The 23,122-nt window shown below is 35.0% G+C and overlaps 1 protein-coding gene across 1 annotated transcript in view; it reads left to right on the forward strand.

The window, feature by feature from the left end:
- Positions 1-23,122, forward strand: part of LRP2 (LDL receptor related protein 2) — a 237,659-nt gene that overhangs the window by 48,972 nt on the left and 165,565 nt on the right. Inside the window, exons 4-9 of the mRNA XM_051986217.1 lie at positions 328-444; positions 15,370-15,480; positions 15,645-15,758; positions 16,652-16,768; positions 18,136-18,279; positions 18,969-19,088. Coding sequence (XP_051842177.1) covers positions 328-444; positions 15,370-15,480; positions 15,645-15,758; positions 16,652-16,768; positions 18,136-18,279; positions 18,969-19,088 — 723 coding nt within the window. The remainder of the gene's footprint in view (positions 1-327; positions 445-15,369; positions 15,481-15,644; positions 15,759-16,651; positions 16,769-18,135; positions 18,280-18,968; positions 19,089-23,122) is intronic.

Raw genomic sequence — 23,122 nt, forward strand, 5'->3', positions numbered from 1 at the left:
TAATAAAACACAAATAACTACATATAGCTATAATTCGCAGTGTTACATGATAGGTGCGTGAGTTAGACTACAAGGCTATGTAAAATATAAGAAAAGGGTTGTTACCAACTTGGGCTTTAAAAGATAAGGAACATATAAGGTGAACATGTGGAAGAAGGGAATGGGGAATGAAAAGTAACCATAATTAATCTTTACCTTGTACACACGTTCTTCTATCTAATGACCTCATTAATATTTGGAAAACACAAGGAGATGGGGGAGAATAAAAGTCATTGGGCTGTATTTAGAATGAAATATAAATTGAACGTCCTTTTCTCTTTTTTACAGCTGGGCGGACATGTTCAAGCCAACAGATGACATGCCCTAATGGTCAATGCATCCCAAATGAATACAGGTGTGATCGAGTTAGAGATTGCCCAGATGGCGCTGATGAGAATGGCTGCCGTAAGTCTTTTGCAATCATAGCATTGTATTTGGTTTCATCTCCTACTCTCCTTTGGTATTTTAATCAATTTTTAAGATTAAGGGGGTTGTTGATGGATAGAAATGGCTACAATATGCTTCTTGTTACCAAAATCTCATGGCAAATTCTTTGGTGGATTAGGGTTGATGTTCTGATATGATCCCATTATTATGAGATAGTCTATTTGTACTGGATGCTGAGTTCTAGGCTTTTGGAGTGTGGAGATTTTATCATTAAAATAATACCAGTTAACACTATCTTAAAGGAAAAAAAAACACTGAATAAAAACAGAATGGTTTAATCTAGTAAATTTTAACTGTTTAAAAAAAATCTTTAATAAGTTTGTTGGATCAGTTGTTCCAGTGGGTTTCTACTCTTCCATGTTCATATTCTACAAACTTCTGTGCAGAGAGATTACATTTTAAAAATAGGCTTTCCCTTATGTCAGTGATATATATATATATTATATATATATATATATATATATATATATATACAATGTCTTTTGTTTATTGATCACTGTTAAGAATAGATATATAAGAAGAGATGAAGTCATGCAAGCAATTTACTCTTACTTTACTTTGGGATTTCATATTTCATGCATTTTAGATCCCAGGCAATATTATTTTTAATATTCAAGCCATAAATGTTACTATAAGCAAAGATTTGTTTAAATTCTTTGTCTTACTCCATTAAGTTGGCAATATCATGATGTGGTTATGTATTGTGATGTAGTTGAAAAAAGATTGTGCTAAGTCTCTGAATTCTTCTTTATTTTCACAGTTTCATATTAGAATTTCATTTTAGGTCAGACCAATGGATGTTTTAGTCTACTGGTAGCTTTTAATGAGATAGTGGTTCTCCATGATTTCAGTTCCAGAGAGTTAATGATATATCCCTCCAAAGCCCTGTTTTATCTAAATAATGAATTGAGGTTTTATCAGTTATCTATGATTCCAGGGGACTGATGCTAAGCTATGGGGGTACAAAGAATGGCAAAAGACAGTTCCTGTTCTCAGGGAACTTACAATTTAGAGAGAGACAACACGAAAACAATTACAAGCAAATGATATTTGTAGGATAAATTGGACACAAATGGTATGTAAATATACTGAAAATGTAACATTTGACTCTATTAAACCACAGCATACTTATCATTTCCTTCTCCTCTCTCCCCCAAAACAAGAAACACACAGAAAACATCAACTCAAATTTGCAATTATAAACTAGGCAGCAGTTCTGAAAAAAGGTGAAATCTGTACATTTAGCAGATTTAGATCAATTTAGTATAAGGAGCAAAAAAAGTCTTCAAAGAGATACAAGTTTCACTGAGAGATTTATTTATATATCCATATCCATGCTTATGAAGGTTCCAGAATATTAAACACCCAGCCTATTGCCTGTCCTTTCATATTTTACTTATAAGTGGACAAAAATGAACACTTAATCTGAAATGCAAGAGGGACTGATGAAAATGGTATTTTGAAAGAAAAGGCAGTCAAGGTAGATTACTTGGACTTTTTCCATATGTATTATCTGTAGCCGGCTCTAAAATATCTAGAAAGACCCCCTCTTGACTTTTCCAGTGGACCATGGAACCCAAACCAAAAACACAATCTGCTCTTATGACTTGGCATATGAGTACCTTCGATGAACAACAGTAGGCAAGGGGGAAGGGAAGTGAGCTTTAGAAATGTGTATTAGAAGAAAATTTTAGATATTTGGGGTTTTTGGTTAGAAAACATAAATCTTGTTGGATGTAGCCAATGCAGAATTTAAAGATCAGACTTGCTGCCATTAGCTTGTAGAATTATGTACCATATAAGCTTGACCAGTGTATACTACAGCATTTAAAAATATCCCTGCAAATATAATAGGTCTGCTTTTAAATACATTGCCTTCTTTTTTCCTTCCCCCTATATTCCTATAGCTAGATTTTTCTTTATTAATATGGATAAAATTAGTGAAAGTGAAGAAAGTTTATATATTAATTTAACAACCATATCTTTTATGTTTTGGTTTTGTGGTTTTAGCCAGAGGAATGAAGAAAAGAAATACAGGAAAAAATGTCAAAGAGAGATCCAGTCATTACAGAGGGTACAGTTTGACCCTTTTTCTGGTTTTGGTTCGAAGTTATGGCCTGAAATATGTTCTTTAGCATTGTGGTTATTGTTTGTTGAATATAATTTAGTTCCTTGGTTCAAATTCATGGAATCTCAGATCCATAAGAAATGTGATTCAGAAAAAATATTTTACAAAATAATCATTTCCTTTCATGAAGAGATAGAACTTAATGTATATTAATTTGTACAAAAAATTGATCAACATATGTTAACCATGTATAAATCATTATTGTAAGGGTGCAGAGATAAATAAGACATGATCCCTAACTTCAAGAATCTTATAATCTAGTCGGGGAATTTTACAGTTTAGTAAGGAAGTCAGCTAGGTGGCACTACAGAGATGTAGATGGGTCAGCAAAGGGCTAGTAATACCCAATTGTGCCTGTTCTTCCTATACAGGCTCTCTAGGCAATTTCTAAAAAAAAAAAATTTTTTTTAATGTTGAACACAAGGTTTTGTAAGGATGAATATTTAAATCTATATTTGAATGTATTTTGAAAAAAGAACTATTATTATTTAAAAAAAAAAAGAATAGAAAGATTTTTTCCAGGCAAGTTAAAACATTTAAAACTTCATTTAAAAATGTCACTATTGTTCAGAAGTCAGATGATGATTTGGTGCTTACAGTTACAAGACATTCCTGAAGAAGAAATTTAACCATATGGCTCATGGCTCAACATTAAAAACCCTTCAAATAACAATCAAAGGCATGAGTTGGAGACAAATGATGGTTTATTTTGATCAGCCTTAGCTGAAGTTACAGAATGTAACAAAATAAAATTAAGCTGGCCCTCTTTCAGGGCAGATAGATGGCACAATGTGAGTCAGGAAGATTCATTTTTTGAGTTCAAATCTTGCCTCAGATACTTGTTAGCTGTGTGACCCTGGGCAAGTCACTTAAGTCTGTTTGCCTCAGTTTCCTCATCTATAAAATGAACTGAAGCCATTTGGCAAAACACTTTAGTGTCTTTGCCAAAAAAAAATCCCAAATGGGGTCACAAAAAGTTGGAAACAAAAACAGCAACACTATTGTTTTTATTCCATTTTACAGTTGAGGAAAATGAGCAGTTAAATAACTTGCTTGTAGTTACACAACTCAGGTAAAACCCGCGATTAGAACTCAGATCTTCTGACTCCAGATTCAGTTCTCTATGTATTGCACCTTTAAACCTCTTTGATGTAGTTCAGTTGTGTTGTTATGTCTGACTTTTTGTGATCCCATTTTGGAGTTTTCTTGGCAAAAACATAGAAGTAGTTTGGTCATTTGACAGATGAGGAAATTGAGGCAAACAGGTTAAATAACTTGGCCAGGGTGACATAGCTAGTAAGTGTTAAATGTCTGAGGCTGAATTTGAACTCAGATTCTCTTGATTCCAGACCTGGTGCTCGATCTATTGAACCACCTGTTTCTGTCTCTCATATGTTATAATGCAAAATAGAAGGAAGCATAAAATGATGTTGATGCTTATAAGTTGTCAGTTATTAGTTTATTTGAATGTGTTTGTATGTTTATCCATGTAGATATGCGTGTTGGGGCAGGATCAATACAGGGAAAGTTTCATAGAGGAGATGGTTTTTGAACTGGTCCTTGAAGAATTTGGTATGATTTAATAGACAATGATAGAAACTGAGAGTGGTAGAAAGACATTTTGGGTAGAGGAATTAAGCCAGAACATAGAGCATGGAACTAGCATATGTTTGGAAACAAAAAGTAATTTAGCTTAATTGGAGGGTGAGATACTTAAGGGAGATAATGTGAATTAAGGTTTGAAAAGTAGGTGATAGCTGAAGGCTTTCAATATTCATTTGGGAGCCTATAAAATTCTGTAAATTCAGAGCTTAATTTAGTACAAGCACCCAAGATTGATTAGTGGGAAATGCTGGAAATATAGGTGAAAGAATCTGAACTAGGATGTTAATGGGAATCAAGGGAGAAGATGAATGTGAGAAACATTATGGAGGAAAAATTGACTGTTCTTGAGGATTGCTTAGATGTGGGAGGTAAGGGAAAGGCAGGAACTCAAGGTAATGTTAAGATTTTGAGCCTATGTGACTTGGAAAATGATGGTACTAACAAAAATAGGTAAGTCAGGATCAGAAGCTGTTTCTGTGTTTGTTTGTTTATGTCTTTCTTTTTTCCCCTAGGAATAAACAATTATATTGTTTATATAAGAGAGACGACAAGGTCAATTTGGGATATACTTGATTTGAGATGTCAGTAGACATTCAGGTGGAGATATTGATTAAGCAGCTGGAAATGGAGAGCTAGAACTCAGAGGGGAGAGGTCAGATTGGAAGTCACGTTTTTTTTAAGTAAACTGAATCTGTGGGGATGAATGAGATTGACCTATATATTGCAAAAAGTGGAAGAAAATTTTGAGGGAAGTAGTGCCATCAAAGGAAAAACCAGGTTTCCCAGAATTAGTTTGAAGAAGTGAAAGTAAGAAGATAGAAATAGTTTACAATACAATGGACACTCAATAGATCAAATAGAGAGTGGAAGTGGTCTGTGAGAAACATTTGAGAATAAATAGAAATTAAGAGTAATGACTTTGTTCTGGGATGATATTTATCAATAATAAGAATGAAGGATAAGGAAATCAATATGCAATCCTGGTAAATTAAGAGGAAAGATGACTAAAGGAGTAAGAATGGAGAAGATTATGGAAGGTGGGAATATTCAGATCCTACTAAAGAGTTTATCCTTGAAAAAACATCAGGCAGATAACTGGCTTCAAGTTTATTTTTGTGTGTTTGGTTATGTTATCTGGTATGTAAACAGATGGAAAAACTACTGATTTTGTACTTTTCAACTATGAAGTAGTATAAAATACAAGGTAATTAAAGATTTAAAAAGAGGTAAAAACTCATTTTTTTTCCCTTTTGTCTAGGTTATATTATTATATAGTCTGGTCCTCTGCAAAATGTCAACTGATATTAAGCAACTTGTCAGTTGTGTGTGTTTTTTTTTTTAAATGGGATCGAAAGATTCAAAGCCATGTCCTTTTTACTGCTAATGGGATTAACAGCTAGGAAAAACTGCCCATGCAGAGGCTAAGATAAACATCCTAACAATGCTGTAGCTGCAGGCCCTTTAATTAGTATATTGGAAGGAAGGACTTGTGCTACACAAGAATCCTACAGTTTCCCTTTAGTTAAGTAAATTGATCATTTTATTTTACTGGTTAACTTGCTGAGTGACTTTTTTTTTTTTTTTTTTTTTTGAGTAAAAATACTACTAATTGTCTTTGGGGATCTCAAATACTTCTTTTTAGATTCTTAGGAAGGCCGAAGGAAAATGTAAACTTCTTGTTAAAATGCAGTTTTTTTTGTTTATTATCAACGGCATTGATCTGGTGGGCTACTAGGGTTGTGCTCTCCTTGGAAGTTTCTTTCTATTGATTTCCTGTTCTGTGGAATTTAAAACCTCTTTTCCCCATTACCTAAGCCTGATTAAGAGTAGCAGGTGAAGGGGAATTAGGGGGATAGACCAAATTTAGTTTCTGGATTCAGAAATTTGGGAGAGCTAATAGCAAGACTCCTGAAGAGGATTACTGCTCCTTCTACCATATCCTCCCTTGAATTCCATATTTGGTGGCAGCTAACTAGAGTTGGATGCAATGAAATGACTAACAATAACAACAAACTAGCCCAGTGACCATGGGCCTATTAATTTCTTTGGGTTTCAGTTTTCTCATCTCTAAAATAAGAAATTGTACTAGGTGATTTCTTTTTTCTGCTTCTCAATTGTATTTTATTTTTCTAACTATATATAAAAATCGTTTTCAATGTTCAATTTTGTAAGATTTTGGTTGCAAATTTTTTTCTCCCTCCCTTCCTTACCTTCTCCTTCCAAGATAGCAAGCAATCTGATATAGGTCATACATGTACAATTGTTTAAAATATATTTCCATATCAGTCATGTGAAAGAACAAAAGAAAAAAAAAAACATGAGAAAGAAAAAGCAAGTAAACAAAAAAAGTTGAAAATAGTACGCTTCAATCTGCATTCAGTCTCCATAAATTTTCTCTCTGGATGTGGATGGCATTTTCCATTTCAAATTTATTGGAATTATCTTGGATCACCATATTGCTGAGAAAAGCTATCATAGTTGATTATCATACAAACTTACTGTTACACTGTGCAGCATTTTCTTGATCCTGTTCTCTTTACTTAGCATCAATTCATGTAAGTCTTTTTAGGGTTTTCTGAAATCAGTTTGCTTATAATTTCTTATGGAATAATAGTATTCTACTACTTTCATATACCATAACTCATTGAGCCATTCCCCAATTGATGGGCATCCACTCAGTTTGCTACCACAAAAAGAGCTGGTATAAACATTTTTACACATGTGGGTCCTTTCCCCTCTTTTATGATCTCTTTGGATACAAATCCAGTAGTGACACTGCTAGATCAAAGGGCACAGTTTTATAACCCTTTGGGCACAGTTCCAAATTGTTCTCTAGATTGCCTGGATTAGAGGATTTTTAAAGGTCCCTTCCAATATCAAAAATTTTATGCTTCTGGGATTCTGTGATACCCAAATGAGATTTGTTCTTGATTGTTCTCTCCTTGAATCATACATACAAAATGGTGAATCTGCAGTCAAGAAGACTTATTTTCCTTAGATCAAATCTGGCTTCAGACACTAACTAGATGTACGCTTAACCCTATTTGCCTCAATTTCCTCATCTATAAAATGAGCTGAAGAAGAAAATGGCAAATTTCTCCAATATCTTTGCCAAGAAAACCCAAAATGGGGTCACAAAGAGTCAGACATGACTGAAAAATGGCTGAATATATATGCACATAGGTACACATATACAGGTACATCTATAACTATAACATATGTATAATATAGATACACATATATAATAACGTAGAATTTATTAAATGATAATGTTTTAGTCACTGTACTAAGTATTGGGGATACAAGAAAATAGCAAACAAAAAGAATAAAATCCCCTCCAAAACCATGCTTTCAAGGAGCTTACACCCTAGCAGAGGGAGTTAACTTATAAATAGGAACATTCAAGACAAATACAGAGTAGCAGCTGGAAGGGAACTTTAGAAGGTATAGCACTAGCAGCTAGTCAGACAAAGAGAGGCCTCCTGAACAAGATGGAACCAGAGATTCCCAGAGTCAGGTTGACTTGGGGAACCATTCAGAGCATAAGGAAGAGTCCATATTTATTTGCACTCATTCCCATGAACACACACACACACACACACACACACACACACACACACATGAGTCATGCTCAGGTTGCATTTCTTGATTGATACTTTTGTCCTGTGAAAGAGTATATCATTTTGAACAGTGGCTGGTACCTAGCACAGATTCACACATACTCAGTAGATGCTGATCTCATCGGATCCCAGTCCATGAATATTTGATTTGCATTTTACAGACATTTTTGATTCATTACTCTAAGTTTTTCCCTCTGTCCCTCTTGCTAGAGCAATAAGTTATCCTTCTGGTTTCTAGCGTCAAGGGTGCTTGAACTATTATACTTCTAGTTATTTTTAGAAAATGACCATACTGTTGCCTCTGGGAAGTAGTGAAACCAGCTTCAGGTTTCTAGCAAAGTTTTTTTCTGACAAGCTCTGCTTAGCCAAATTGCTGAGATAAAACATGTCTCCTAATACTTAACCAAGGTATATCATTAGGCTCTTGAACATATCCTATTCCTCAATATGTGAAATGGGAACGTTTGACCTGAGGTTCAATTAGAGATGTTTGTGCTTGTCCTCTGACCCATATTGTTGTTGTGTGTTCAGTTTGCTCCATGTTTCTCTCTCTTCATGCTCTTTTCTGTTTTATATTTTATTACTAGAGACAGGATGCTTCAGAATTATAATCTAAGGATAGAATCTATCTCTAACATTTGAAATCAATGGGGAACACTCACTAAAGCCTCTCTTGCTTTCCCCTAACATTCTGGAAAGATAATGGGGTTCTTTAGAATTTTTATATTGAATCCAACTATTTACTCTTGGAAGAACTGTAGTAAAAGTTGTTGTGGCTAGACTTGACAATATTTATATGGGCTTTTCAAAGTGGAATAGGGAAAGACTAGAAGATGGAGAACTTCTAGAAGTGAAAATGTCCTTGATAGCTTTGGGATCATGGAAGAATAACAGAAGTAGGTAGCCTTTGGAACTGAGTAAGGAAATATTCTAATGAAACTGTTGTTATTCAGTCATTCAGTCATGACCAACTCTTTATGACCCCATGGATTTTTACCTAAGAGTTTTCTTTAAAGGTATTGAAGTGGTTTGCCATTTCCTTCTCCAATATGTCACTTTTTTTTTTTAAACTGGTGAGAAATTGAGGTATATAGGGATTAAGTGACTTGCCCAGGGGCACACAGCTAATGCATGTCTGAGGCTGGATTTGAGTTCAGATCTTCAAGATTTTAGCCTGGTGCTCTATCCACTGCATCACTTAGCTGCCCCAATGGCACTCTATCATCAGGTTATAGAAAGATACACACACTCATTATTAAAAGCTATCTTTTTCTTCTTCTCTTGTTATTTTTTCTTCTTACTCTCCCTCATATCCTATGTGCTTTACAGATTCCTTAGGTTTGCCAATGACACTAATTGGACTTGTGTAGCTCAGTATTAGGATTAATGAGGTTGCTAGATCTCAATAGAGAAAAATCTTCCCTCACACACAACGAGGAGAAAATTAGTGAAATGGAATAGAAAAGACACAGGAGGAAGAGTACAGAGATAGGACAAAAGAGTGTGTGTGTGTGTGTGTGTGTGTGTGTGTGTGTGTGTGTGTGTATCTTTAGCCAATACTAAATGAATCTTGTTGGTAGTACTCAAGAGCTAAGAGTTGCTGTCCAAACTAAGAAGTTGATGATCCCCAGGTGAAAAAAATCTCTCCTCTGCACATATTAGCTTGCTTTAGGGTCAAGGCAACCATCAGGATAAACTGAGGGTTATAAGCAGAAAATAGGGTTTTATGAAGTATGTCATCCATTGCCCATTTTGGACCTTTTGGCTGAACTTTATATACATAAGTCTGTTTAGAGGCAATCTCTTTTTTTAATATGTGTATTTCCATTTTTATCTTCTTTTGACAATTTTGTCAAGCACTGTGGATAAATGTAATCAAGAACATGACTACCTAATTGTTGAATGTATGTAGCACTTTGTTCTCTTACAACACATTAACATTTCTGTTAGTTTTTTGTACTGCCAAATTTTTAAATTTGGAGAAAATAAAGAAGTCACAAAACCATGTTTTCTCTACCAACTATTCTTACACTACTCCTACTTACTGTACTTACCATGCTCTTACTGTGTGTCTTATTTAATCTTTGTAAAATAAGACTGTCCCTGTCTTCAAAGAGCTAGTAATCTAATAGAAAGACAAGTCACATACAGACATAATACAAAAGTGAGGCATGACAAGAAGTCTCATTATAAGAGAAATGCAAACTAAGTTCTATTTAAGATGATTATTTTTACACTTAATTATGAATTCTATTTCTGATTTTACATAGAAAGAATAGGGAAGTTTTTTTTTAATTCTTCTTAAATTATGGAAGCTATCATTTCAGTGATTTAGTTTTTTATTTTAACCAGATAGACTGCTAATGCCAAAGTTAGCAGAGGAACATATAGATACATGTCTATAAACATGTGAAATATGAGAAGAAATGCCACATATAATCATATGAAATTTAAACTCTATTCTAGCATTATTTTTTCTTTGCTGTTTAATTTAAGGGATATCTGTATTTAATGACTATTTTAAAAAAAGATATATGTCTTGGTCTACTAGACTCTAATCTTGTAGAAGCAACAGAACCATAATATGGAATTTTTTTTAAAAGAAGTTCCAAACTTGTCATGAACATTCATTGAAATGGGATATGTATCCAAAAGTATATTTAAATAAATGAATGAATAAACTTGAATTTTTAAGCATAAAATATTACATTGACCTCTTTACTTTAAGCTTTAAAATTTGTGGATTAGTGACTAAGATCCTTACAGATTTCACATGAGAAAATCCAGAATAAAGACCTTGCCTGGTATTCATGTGTATATTCTAAATGAATCCATGTGCATTTCTCCCCTGATTAAAATTCTGTGGTGCACTTCAGTGGCATGACAGATCTGTCTATAGAAAAAAAGTTACAATGCTTAGACTGAGTCTTGCCAAACAAACAAGCAAGCTTTCAGAAACAGCCTGATGGGGAGGTAACAGGACGGTAGCCTTCTCTTTCTTGGGTCAGAGAAAAGCTCATTAATTAACGCAATGCTTATAGCAATAGGAATGGAGGTTCAGCACAAACTGTGCACAGTTTAGACCCATTCTTTTGTGTGGGTCCCCAAAAGAGAGAAGGGGGGGTGATCCTTTTTTTTTTTTTTGTATTACCAAATATTTGGCTGAATTTCATCTAGTCCTGATACTAAGCTACCTTGGGGCCAATGCCTCATTTCTCAGCATCTTGTTGTATCTGCTCTGTGTGGGGCAAATCCTCGTCTGAGGATGTAGGAGAGATCCATGAGGTGTGTGTGGGGAGGGGGCAATGCGATCCCCACTTGATTGAGAGAGATTCGTTATCAGCATGGATAGAGACAAGAAAGTGTTCCATTCATTTGGCGTGTCAAACTGCTGACCTCTGACCATCACAAGACTTTGCCTGAAGACACCGAGCTGGGCTTTGTTGTTCGTTCAGAGAATGAGCATGTCAGTAACCTTAAAGTCGTGTCAGTGTGGGCTGTTTTAGTTCGTTCCCTTTCTTTTTGATGGCACGGTCTCTCAAAAGGCAGGATTGGGGAGAACAAGAGACCTGTCAAACAAATTTGCCTCAGAGTCCCCAAGTCTACAATCGCAATCATAAATGGAGCTGCCAGAGCCCAAGGCCTAATAAATTCCACTCTCCTCACTGCTTATCTCTGTGTGTGTGTGTATGTGTGTGTGTAGAAAGAGACCAAGACAAAGACAGACACAGAGACAGAGAAACACAGAAACAGAGAGACAGCGAGACAGAGAGAGAGAGGAGAGAGATAGAGAGACAGACAGACAGACAGACAGACAGACACACACACACACACACACACACCACAGAGAAACAGAAAAAACAGAGAGACAGAGGAGAGAGAGAGAGAGACCGAGAGAGACAGAGACAGAGAGAGAGAGAGAGAGACAGACACACAGACAAACAGAGGCAGAGAGAGAGAGAGGAGGGAAGGAGGGAGGGAGAGAAACAGAGACAGAGAAAGAAAAAGGAAATGTGAGAGGAGAGAGAGACAGAGACAAAGAGAAAAAAAGAGACAGAGATAGAAAGACAGAGAGACAGACAGAGACTGCCCCACTGGAGTGCCCAAGAGATCTTTCTTGGCTATGGTGCAATTGCTTTTAATGTCCTTGATAAGATGTTTGCTCTAAGAGTGATCATGGCAAATGAGGGGAGGTGAATTCCTTCATGGTATCATTTGGTGCCTAAGATACCTAAGACTTGAGGAGTGATTTATGTGTAAAGGAAAGTAAACAGTTGTGTGACTTGTCAATTTGACTTGCAGCCATAATGCTGAAGAGACACTGACATCCCAAAAAACATTTCAAAAACTATCATCACAAACTGCAAACAGATAGCAAAGCAAAAATGGAGTCAATTCCTTCCCTTTTCTTGAGCTTTCACATTTATAAAGAACTTTTCTCCAAACAATTTAAGTAATGTGCAGGGTGTCTATAAGCACAAACACAAATAAACGGATAAAAGATTAATAAATAAATATTATATACAGACATACATGAGTATACACATATCCATATATGGAGAGGAGCCTGGGAGAGGAGCCCATTTAATCAGTGGGGATCAACAATGACTCTATAATCTTTGGGAGTTAGTTGCCTGGGGGCACTGAGAGGTTAACTAGATTTCTCAGGGTCATATGGCCAGTATGTGTCAAAGATAAGACTTGAATTCTCAGGCCTGCTTTCTCTCCATTATTCCATGGTACAAATGTTATTATTCCCATTTTACAGATGGAGAGATAGGAGATTGAAAATGCTTATGATTTGCATTGGGTCATTCATTATAGAAGTTTTTCATGATTCCAAATCTATCACAAATTCCACTGTTCTATAGTGTTTCCCTAATTAAATTTAGATATACAATTTTATTTAGCTATTTTTGCGATTTGAATTTCCATATATTGCATACTACAAAATGTTATTCTTGTTTCCATATTGCATATACACATGTAAATAAGGAAATAGGATCTCTAAGATCTCCCTTACCCCTCTGAAATTCTAAGATTTATTAATATATAGAAACTGGCACCATAGTTGTTAAAATGCTTTTAAGATATAAGCTTAAGTATTTCCAAAGAGTTAGGAATTTGCTTTATTGTATTCAAAAATAGAAAAATAAAAATGTACAAGAATTTGTTATTTGTAATTAAAAGGAATAACCTCCTAAATTTATAGAATGCCTTTTTCATAGATGAAAGATTTTAAGTGAAAAATTTCATTCAGGTTCTGAAGAAGATATTATCCATTGCTACCAGACTTAGAGAAGTCTTCTTTTGAGATCATCACAGAAATCATTTGAACGGATCAACATTTCTCTGGAGAATCTCAAATCTAGTCACTAAAGCTTAGGAGAGCATGAAAATACAACAGTGGTTCTTGGTTTTCTGAATCATTGGATTTTTAAAATTGAATCACAGACTCTCTTTCTAGTATCCTAGCCAAGTTAGATGAGCTAAAACAAACTTTCTTTTAGTTAAACCACTGAAGGCAATGTGTTCTATGTAGAATCACTATAAGTATGATCTTTAATTAAATCAGGAAAACAGGAGAATCAAAGGCAAATGTCATGATAGAAATAATAATATCTAACATTTATATAGCACTTACTATGTGCCATGCACTATGCTAAATACTCATTTGATTTCTTTCTTTCTTTCCTTCCTTCTTTCCTTCCTTCCTTCCTTCCTTCCTTCCTTCCTTCCTTCCTTCCTTCCTTCCTTCCTTCCTTCCTTCCTTCCTTCCTTCCTTCTTCCTTCCTTCTTTCTTTCTTTCTTTCTTTCTTTCTTTCTTTCTTTCTTTCTTTCTTTCTTTCTTTCTTTCTTTCTTTCTTTCTTTCTTTCTTTCTTTCTTTCTTTCTTTCTCTTCTCCTTTTCCTCCTCTTCTTCCTCCTCCTCCTCCTCCTTCTCTTCCTCTTCTTCTTCCTCTTCATCCTCATCTTTCACCTTTTTGGATTAGCTTGTCTCATTTGATTCTTATTACAGCCTTGGGAGGGAAGTGAAAATATCCCTATTTTATAGATGAAGAACCTGAGACAAACAAGAGGCTAAATGCATAGGTTTTAAAATATTTTTTGAAGTGTATTTTATGAACAAGTTCACCTTCATTACAAAGACTTGTGGAATTGTTGAGGTTTAAGAAAACTTGGAGATCAATTGAGGCAGTGTTGTGAAAAGACTATTAGATCTGGAGTCAGAATAATTATGGGTTCAAATGGTCCTTTGTTGTCAAATTGTTTTCAGTCATGCCTGATTCTTCATTGCCCCCTTTTTGAGGTATTCTTGGCAAAAATATTGGAATGGTTTCGCCATTTCTTTCTCCAGCTCATTTTACTGATGAGAAAACTGAGGCAAACAGGGATAAGTGACTTGCCCCAGGATTACACAGATAGGAAGTATCTGAGGCTACATTTGAACTCATGTCTTCTTGATTCCAAGTTCAGAGTTCTATATACTGTGCCACCTAACTGCTCCTTCAAATACTGTGCCAGACACCTATTTAATTATGTGTGCCTCTGTTATTTAATCTCTCAGCTTCATTTATTTCGTTTGTAGAGTGGAGATAACAGTATTGCTACCTCCCTAGGTTATTAAGAGGATCAGATGAGCTAATATATGCAAAATACTTGGCAAATCTTAAATGCTTTGTAAATGTGAGCTACTCATTTTCATAGCTGAGGACTTTGAAGCTCAAAGCAATCATAAAACATCAGACATGGAGGAAGCTTAAGGATCACCTAATGTAACTGTGCTATTTTTCAAATAAGAAAACAGACAGAAAGGTGGTGACTCACCCAAGCTCACACAGCTAGTAAATGACAGAGCCTGAGCTTAAAACCAACTCTACTAACTTTTAAGTTCAGTGTTTTGACCACTATACCAGGGTCTCTCCTACTGCTGTTTAGAGGCAGAATTGTGTATGGGATAGTTACAATAATGTTAATGATACAGCGATGCCATAATATTTCATGCGTGTATAGATCTTCTTCCCTGTTTCTTGCTCCCTCCCATTCTTCCTCTTTCCCTCCCTCCCTCCTATTTCTTTTCCTCCCTCCTCTTTCCTTTCCTCCCTCCTTTTTCCCTACTCTCCTTCCCTTCCTCCCTTCCTTCCTCCCTACTCTCCTTCCCTTCCTCCCTTCCTTCCTCCCTACTCTCCTTCCCTTCCTCCCTTCCTTCCTCCCTCCCTCTCTCCTTTCCTCTCTCTTCCTCTCTTTCTCTCTCTCTTTCTCTCTTCCTTTCTTTCTCTCTTTCTCTCTTCCTTTCTTTCTCTCTTTCTTTCTTTCTCTCTTTCTTTCTTTCTTTTCTTTCTTTCTTTCTTTCTTTCTTTCTTTCTTTCTTTCTTTCTTTCTTTCTTTCTTTCTTTCTTTCTTTCTTTCTTTCTCTTTCTTTCTCTTTTCTCTCTCTCTTTCTTTCTCTCTCTCTCTCTCTCTCTTTCCTTTCTTTCTCCTCTGAATTGGATTGGGTTAGAATAAATATATTTTTCCATTCGTCCTTTAGAATATCCAGTCTGTGAGCAGTTGACTTGTGCCAATGGGGCATGTTATAATACAAACCAGAAGTGTGATGGGAAAGTGGACTGCCGGGACTCCTCTGATGAAGTCAATTGCAGTAAGTAGCACTCAGGGCACAATGTATGACTGGTTCTCTTTTTAAGCGTGATATGTATATATACTTTCCATAAAATAAAAATGATTAGAATCCTTTTCAGCTTAGTTTGAATGGTAGAAGTGAAATTGGCTTTTTTTCTTTCCCTTTCTCACCTTGTATCCTAGCTCAGAAATGCCTGAATACCCAGTTTCAGTGTGCCAATGGAGAATGCATCCCTCGATCCTTTGTCTGTGACCATGATGATGATTGTGGAGATCAGAGTGATGAACATGATTGCAGTACGGTGATTTTGTTATTTTGGGCCCTATTGTTCAGAACTAACATTTTAAAACCACCCAACTCATTTTTCTGAAACAAAAGAGGTATTAAAGTAGATAGCTTTTGGAACCAGAAAATAACTTAAAAATGCTCTGAAAGTTAATTAGCCATAAGGGTGTTATTTTTCTTCCAAAGATAATCTACCATAAGGTGGGGAAAGCTTCGTATTATCTATTTATTTATTGGTATATTGGTTCTAGGAATTCTGGATTCTCCTAATTTTTTTTAGGAGTAATTGCTGAAACATATGAGTATAGAATAAGAATGAATGAGTGAAAAGGCATTTATTAAGTACTTATATGCAATGCTAGAGTTAAAGATACTAAAATAACAGACTTGGTAGAGTTCATACTGGAAAGGAAGGCATTTATTTTGTTGTACTTTAACTCCTTATTGGGTTTAATCCCTTTTCCCTGTCAGATGGAAGTTGGCAGCCAATGAAGGAAATTCCAGAAGAGACTAGATTCTGAAAGAATGAGTGAATGAGAAAGTACTTTCTATGTACCAAGCATTATGCTATGTGAGAGTTTTTGGAAGGCAGGGACTATATTTTTTGCCTTTTTTGTATCCTCACATTCTTAACACGTGTTTGACACAAAATTAATAAATTTGGATTGACTGAACTTGGAGTCAGGAGACCTGAATTTTAGACTTAAATCTGTATTATTTAATAGTTGTATCACTTTGGGCATAACATTTTATCTCTGATTTCAGGACTTGTATAAAATGTGCAACTTGGATTAGATAATTTCCAAAATTCCTTCCCCTTTTATCATACTATTAACCATATTCTAATTTAATTGTTATTTATGGTTTCTATATGAGGAGTTAAGTTGTTGTTCTTTCTCTATAGCCTATCAAACATGCAGAGGAAATTTCTTTACTTGCCCAAGTGGCCGTTGTATTCATCAAAGTTGGATTTGTGATGGGGATGATGATTGTGAAGATAATGCAGATGAAAATGGATGTGGTGAGTGGAGGTTTTCTCTCTCAGATGACGTTCCTGGGGCAGAGTATATTCTTTCTATGTGAAATACTTTTCAGGACTTACACTTTTTCTTGGCACTAGAACTTCTATATATTCAGAGTTGTTCCTCAACTAAGAGGTATATCAGTGATTGGAGTAACAACAACTGTGACCTGGACAGGTAGTCAGCAAAGGAAATTTTAAAAATCAATGTTTCTTAAACATATAATCAGCTGGATAAATTTCCTTGCTGTCAATAAGAATACTGGGTAGAATTATTGTTCATACATTTGTGCTATTGTTTTTCCCTCAACAGACTTGACACATACTAACTCAACTCAAACATTTATTAAACATTGATAGCCCAGATAAGATCTGGAGTATTCTTATTTCAATCTCCACTCTCATAGATGAGTTTTAGATCCCAGTGTTCTAGGTGTACTCCTGAGGGATCTGAAGGTGATAATCTAGTGCCATTGGCTCACAACTATTGATTTGGTTCTTCTGAAGAATATCAGTTGAGAATTAGCTTTTTGTTATTTTCATTATTTAGTCATGCCTAACTTGTGGGTTTTTCTTGGCAAAGATCCTCGAATAGTTTGCCATTTCTTTCTCCAGATCATTTTACAGATGGGGAAATTGAGGCAAACAGGTTAACTGACTGTTCCATGGTCACATAGCAAACTGAAGTCAAATTGGAACTCAGTCTTTCTGAAGTCCATTGCTCTATCCATTGCACCATCTACATGCCCCAAGAATTAACTTATCTTTTTTTAAATAAAAAGAATAGGTACTTTTAGAAAAGGATTACATACTAAGATGTTATCATAAGAACAGATGATATAAAATTTCTTCCTAAAAGTCTGTGACATACTTTCTCACAAGCAAATGCCCAGTCTAGGGGAAAGTGGTTTCAAGCTTAAAGAGCACATGTGGCACAGGTATTACTCATAGTTCCTAGTTACTGGAAGTTCTTTTCTCTCATTTCTGGGGTATTCCAGAATAATCTCACTGTGCTCATGCCCTTAAACAAAGTCTGTCTGTGTCTGGTGCCTCTTCTCTCATTGCAGAGACTGCTTCTATGTATTGTGGTCCTAAATATAAATATACAAGGATAAGAAGAAGAAACTGAACTTAAATTAATCAATTTTATTACTCATCAGTTCTGACAAAATGTTAGTGAGAGAGCCAGTTTAAAATACTGGCTGAATATGATTTGTGGATTATCTATTATTTATTTTGTTTCATGTTTCTTAGGCTTCTATTACTATGGACTAAAAAATAAAAAATAAACTGGCTTTGCTTTACTAGTATAAAAATATTCTTTATCATCTAAAATACTTCGTGCTTTTTTTCCCTCTTCTGTTCAGAAAGTGGACATCATGAGTGTTACCCAGGAGAATGGGCCTGTCCAGGGTCTGGGCACTGTATCCCAATTGAAAAACTTTGTGATGGGACATTAGACTGCCCTTCTGGAGAAGATGAGACCAATGTGACTGCAGGCAGACACTGTAGTGAGTATAAGAACTGTCAGAACTGGATCTTTATGCAAGAAGTATAAGATTTCTGTAGAAGTATACAAGAAGTATAAGATTGAATTGGAGGGCAGCTATTCTATGTTGTGAAAAAAAAAGAAAATTATGATACTAACTCATTATAAAGTTCTTTAAAGTTTATAAAGTGAAATTTGTAAAGTTACAAAGCATACTGAGATAAGTTCTGTATATTATCTCATTTGATGCTCACAACAATCCTGGGAGGCAGGTGCTATTTTACAGAAATGAAGACTTGGAAAGTTAAAAGTGACGTGTTAATGGTCATCAACAATCATTGGAAACATGATTTAAACCCATTCACCTGACTCTAGGTTCAGTACCCTTTCCATGATACTGTGCAGTCTTGTGATAGCATTAAATTTAATCGGAAAATCTGTGTTGGGATATCAGACATGGGATATAAATTTAGGTTGTTTTTATAGTCATTACATTGATTTGTGTTGAGCTGAAAGCATTAGATTAATTTTGGTTTAAAAAAAAACACAGCTGTACTGAGTTAGTGCCTATTAACTACATGCAAGTTACTATGACAATTTTCAATGTCCTTGTTCTATACTTCCTGATTTTAGAAAGGAAAAAAAATCCATTACTTTTTAGGAAAATTGGCTGTGCTTACTATCTTGCTAAAAGTGCCTTTCTTTGTTTAGATATATCTCAGTGTGCCATTCTGAGCTGTCAACATCGTTGCCACTCCTCTCCAACTGGAGGAACTTGTTATTGTCCCCAGGGTTATGTCATCAGCTCAAATGACAGCCGAACTTGTGTTGGTAAGTCAAAAATGGGAGAATCCATATGTAACAGTATTTATGGGCTTAATTTTTGGGGCCAAAATAATTGATATTAGGGAATTTCTATTTGTGGTTAGAAGTGATGACAGTTGTTCAGTCTTTTTTGACTCTTCTTGTCCCCATTCGGGTTTTTTTGGCAAAGATTTTGGAGTGATTTGCCATTTTCTTCACCTACTCACTTTACAGATGAGGAAATTGAGGCAAATAAGGTTAAGTGACTTATCCAGGATCATACAACTAGGAAGTGTCTGAAACCAGATCTGAGTTCAGAAACATGAGTTTTTCTGACTCTGGGTCCAGCACTCTATCCACTGTGCCACCCTAGCTGCTATAGAGGTGATGACATGATAATAAATGGAAGAATGGTCTTCAGTGAGAATTTTGAGAGTGGTGAAGCTAACCTGTAGGAAATCTTAGACAGATACCTCAAAGCCAATGTGTGTATAAGTAGCAGATAAGAGATAGGAATTCCATATGTTTTCTTTCTTTGCACATTTGGAATGTTTAAAAAAATGCTTCTTAGCATGTAGGATGAGCCCTCCTTCTGAATGTTCCTGGTAATGACTAGCACAGAATTGGACATAGCACATGAAATGTCTTCGCAAATCTGTTATTAGGATATATAAAAGTAATCGAGATCACTGGGACTTTTGAGCATTCAATTCAACAAATTAACTTAAATCCAATAAATATTCATTGAGTATCTTCTCTACTTAAGAAGGAGAAGGAGAAGAAATTTGTAGAGATGAAAAAAAAGAAGAGTTTTGCCCTACAAGTAAGGAGGAGGGTGTCTTATCATTTCATCACAATAGGGATCCTTCAGAGTAGAAATTCTCTGTGAATACAGATGGGCAACTTGTCTTTAAGTTACAAACCATAATTTCTAAACTTTAGAGCTAGAAGCAATCTTTTTGGTCCAATTCCTTTATAGATAAAAAAAATTCGAGATATTGGAAGTTAAATGACGTGGCCAGGGTTATGCAGAAAATAAGTAGCAGAATTGAGACTTGAATTCAGATCAAATGCATCATTTGTCCTCTACCATAGTACCCTAAAGAGTTGCCCAAGGAATTTAAAAAATCAAGTGCCTTTTCGATAATCACTCAGGAGTATGTCTCTGAGATAGGAAATGAAGTCAGATTTTCCTAATCACAAAACTAAACCTCTATCCACAAGGAATTTACAACCTAATAATTGAGGCAAGCACCTTAGTGAATTGTAATGTAATTGTACAAATTTATAATGAAATTAAAAATTACAATTTCATTGTTAAATCGCTTTGCAATTTTATTGATAGAGTGAGATTTACTTGTATTTTGTTTCCCAATTATTCAGGGTCTGTTGGTCAGACTTTTTTATTTTTATTTTTCTTCCTTTAACTTTCTGATATATGATGATTTGATCAAAGAACCATTACTACTGCCCCTGGCAGAAAGCAGAGGGAAGGAGAAATAAGAAAAGGAAAGTCAATCTCCTTTGTTCCCTGGGATATCTTGTAAGAGGAGGCTGGGAAGCTATATGCTAAAGTACTTTGGGATTTCCTTGTGGATTCCTAAAGAATATATAGTTGAGAATTATTCTGAGATATTACTTTGTCCTTTAGTAGGATGGGAGTAGAGCTGTATTTGTGATTTTATTCATAAAAGAAACTCTTGTGTAAGGAAGCTTCCTCTACCAATGCAGGTCAGCATCTTCTCTTAAATTTATAATCTCAGAAGTTGATCAGAGCATTGTCACATTCAGTTACTTGTCCAGGGTCACACAATCATTACATGTCAGAGTCAGGAACTGAACTCAAATCTTCTTAGTTCTAAGACTTAGAATCCACCATCCTTTCATATTGACTAGAATTTTGAGATTCCTTGATATCTGAATACCAAGGAATGGTGCATAATCATTCTCATTATTAGAAAGATATTTTTGCAGAGATTGATTCATTCAGATTTAGATGCTTTGAAGCCTTGCCAAAAAGAATGTGAATTAGGAAAAACTTTAATTTTCTGTCTCAATACTTTTACTTTGAGCTTCTGATGATCTTTTCTTCTTGAATGGGAGTGATTTTCTTATCTATTGAGAGTCAAGAACAATTCTAATAGTACATGGTTCAAGTTATTATGAGATCCCTAGAAAATACTCTGATTCTTAATGTTTTGACTAAATTACTTAATATTGTAAGCTATAGCTCCAATGCTCACTTTTCTGTTTTAGTCATTTGTCAGGAAAAAAGTGATTTTTTAAAAATAGTAAATTAATTTGATTGCAATTGTCCTTGTAGCATGTAAAGTAGATATATTTTGGGTTTTTCATATCGGGGCCATATCCTCAATAGTGCCAGTAACTGTGCTATATCTTTTTCAGATGGTAACCCAAGTTTAAAGACCAATGTTTAATGCTGAGGGATTCAAGATAATCAGGAATTCTAAATTCCCTAAGAGTAACCAAAAAAAAAAACACAATTGATTTTTATAAGTAGTTAATATTAAAATCTCCACTTGATATTCTTCACTTGTCTCAATTATATATGACTTTTTATGACTCCATTTGGGGTTTTCTTGGTAAAGATACTGGAATGTTTTGTCATTTCCTTCTCTAATTAATTTTATAAACAAGGAAACTGAGGGTAGGTGATTTACCTGGGATCACATAGCTAATGAGTATCTGAGGACAGATTTGAATTCAGAAAGATGAGTCTTCCCGTCTCCAAATCCAGTGCTCTATTCACTATACCAACTACTTTGACCTTAATAAGATATAAAACATTCTTTAAACTGTTCATATCATTTAAATTATATATGTTCAACTCACCTTAAAACAATTTTCAGGTTAATGTCTTCATCTTTTTTCTCCTTTTTTATGCTTCTTAGTATCTCCAAGTAAATAACCATCCCTTTTTCTTGTGATAGTATAAATCCATGGGCATTTAACAACTTTGCTGGTTCTGTCCTATCACCTTGACAAATGTTGAGGCTTCTGTTTTTCCCTTCTGCTCCCCACCTTCCCTACTTAGCCATAGCAATCTTTTTTTTTTTTCTTTTAGGTTTCTAAATCCTTTTCTTATTTTCTTAATAGAAAAAGATTCAATAGAAATCCCTAAGCATAAGACATTATCAGTATTATATAAACTTTTCTATTTTTCATTTCCTGAAGAGCAGATGCAATCTTTTTTTTAGTAAAACAAATTGCTTTTAATGCAGTAGATACAACATTAGACCTGGAATCAGGAAGACCTGAATTCAAATTTGACTAATTGTGTCACTCTGGGCAAGTCATTTAATCTTTGTTTGCTTCAATTTCCTCATCTGTAAAATGGAGAAATTATAGCACCTATCTTCCAAGGTTATTGTAAGGATCAAATAAGATAATGCTTGTAAAATGCTTAGCATAGTGCCTAACACAGAGTAATCCCTATATAAATGTTAACTATTATCATTATTCTTTTCAGCATCCCTAAATCAGTGTCAAACTATTCCAATACCTTTGTTCATTATCTTTTTTTCTTTCCTAAATGTTTAGCAATAAGTGTTCTCGATTTGTCACTTTTTCTTAGATCCTTGAAGACCCTTGATTGTGTACATTCTTATCTAAGTGTATATATCTGTATCTATATTTGTATCTAAATATATATTTGTATCTCTCATTTGATTTTCAGAGGATGTCAGTTGCATTGTAGATCTGAAGCTGGTTACTTTTCCAGGTTAATTTAAATGACAAGGGAGGGACTTTTATCTCTTTTTAAAGAATACACTTTCTTCTTTATTTGTGATCTTATGAGACCAATCTTTTTTTTTTTAATAACTTTTTATTGACAGAATCCATGCCAGGGTAATTTTTTACAACATTATCCCTTGCATTCACTTCTGTTCCACCTCCCTTCCACCCCTCCTCCCCCGGATGGCAAGCAGTCCTATTACATGTTAAATAGGTTACAGTTTATCCTAGATACAATATATGTGTGCAGAACCGAACAGTTTTCTTGTTGCACAGGGAGAATTGGATTCAGAAGGTATGAATAA

Source organism: Antechinus flavipes, chromosome 3 (assembly GCF_016432865.1).
Source record: "Antechinus flavipes isolate AdamAnt ecotype Samford, QLD, Australia chromosome 3, AdamAnt_v2, whole genome shotgun sequence".
NCBI lineage: Eukaryota > Metazoa > Chordata > Mammalia > Dasyuromorphia > Dasyuridae > Antechinus > Antechinus flavipes.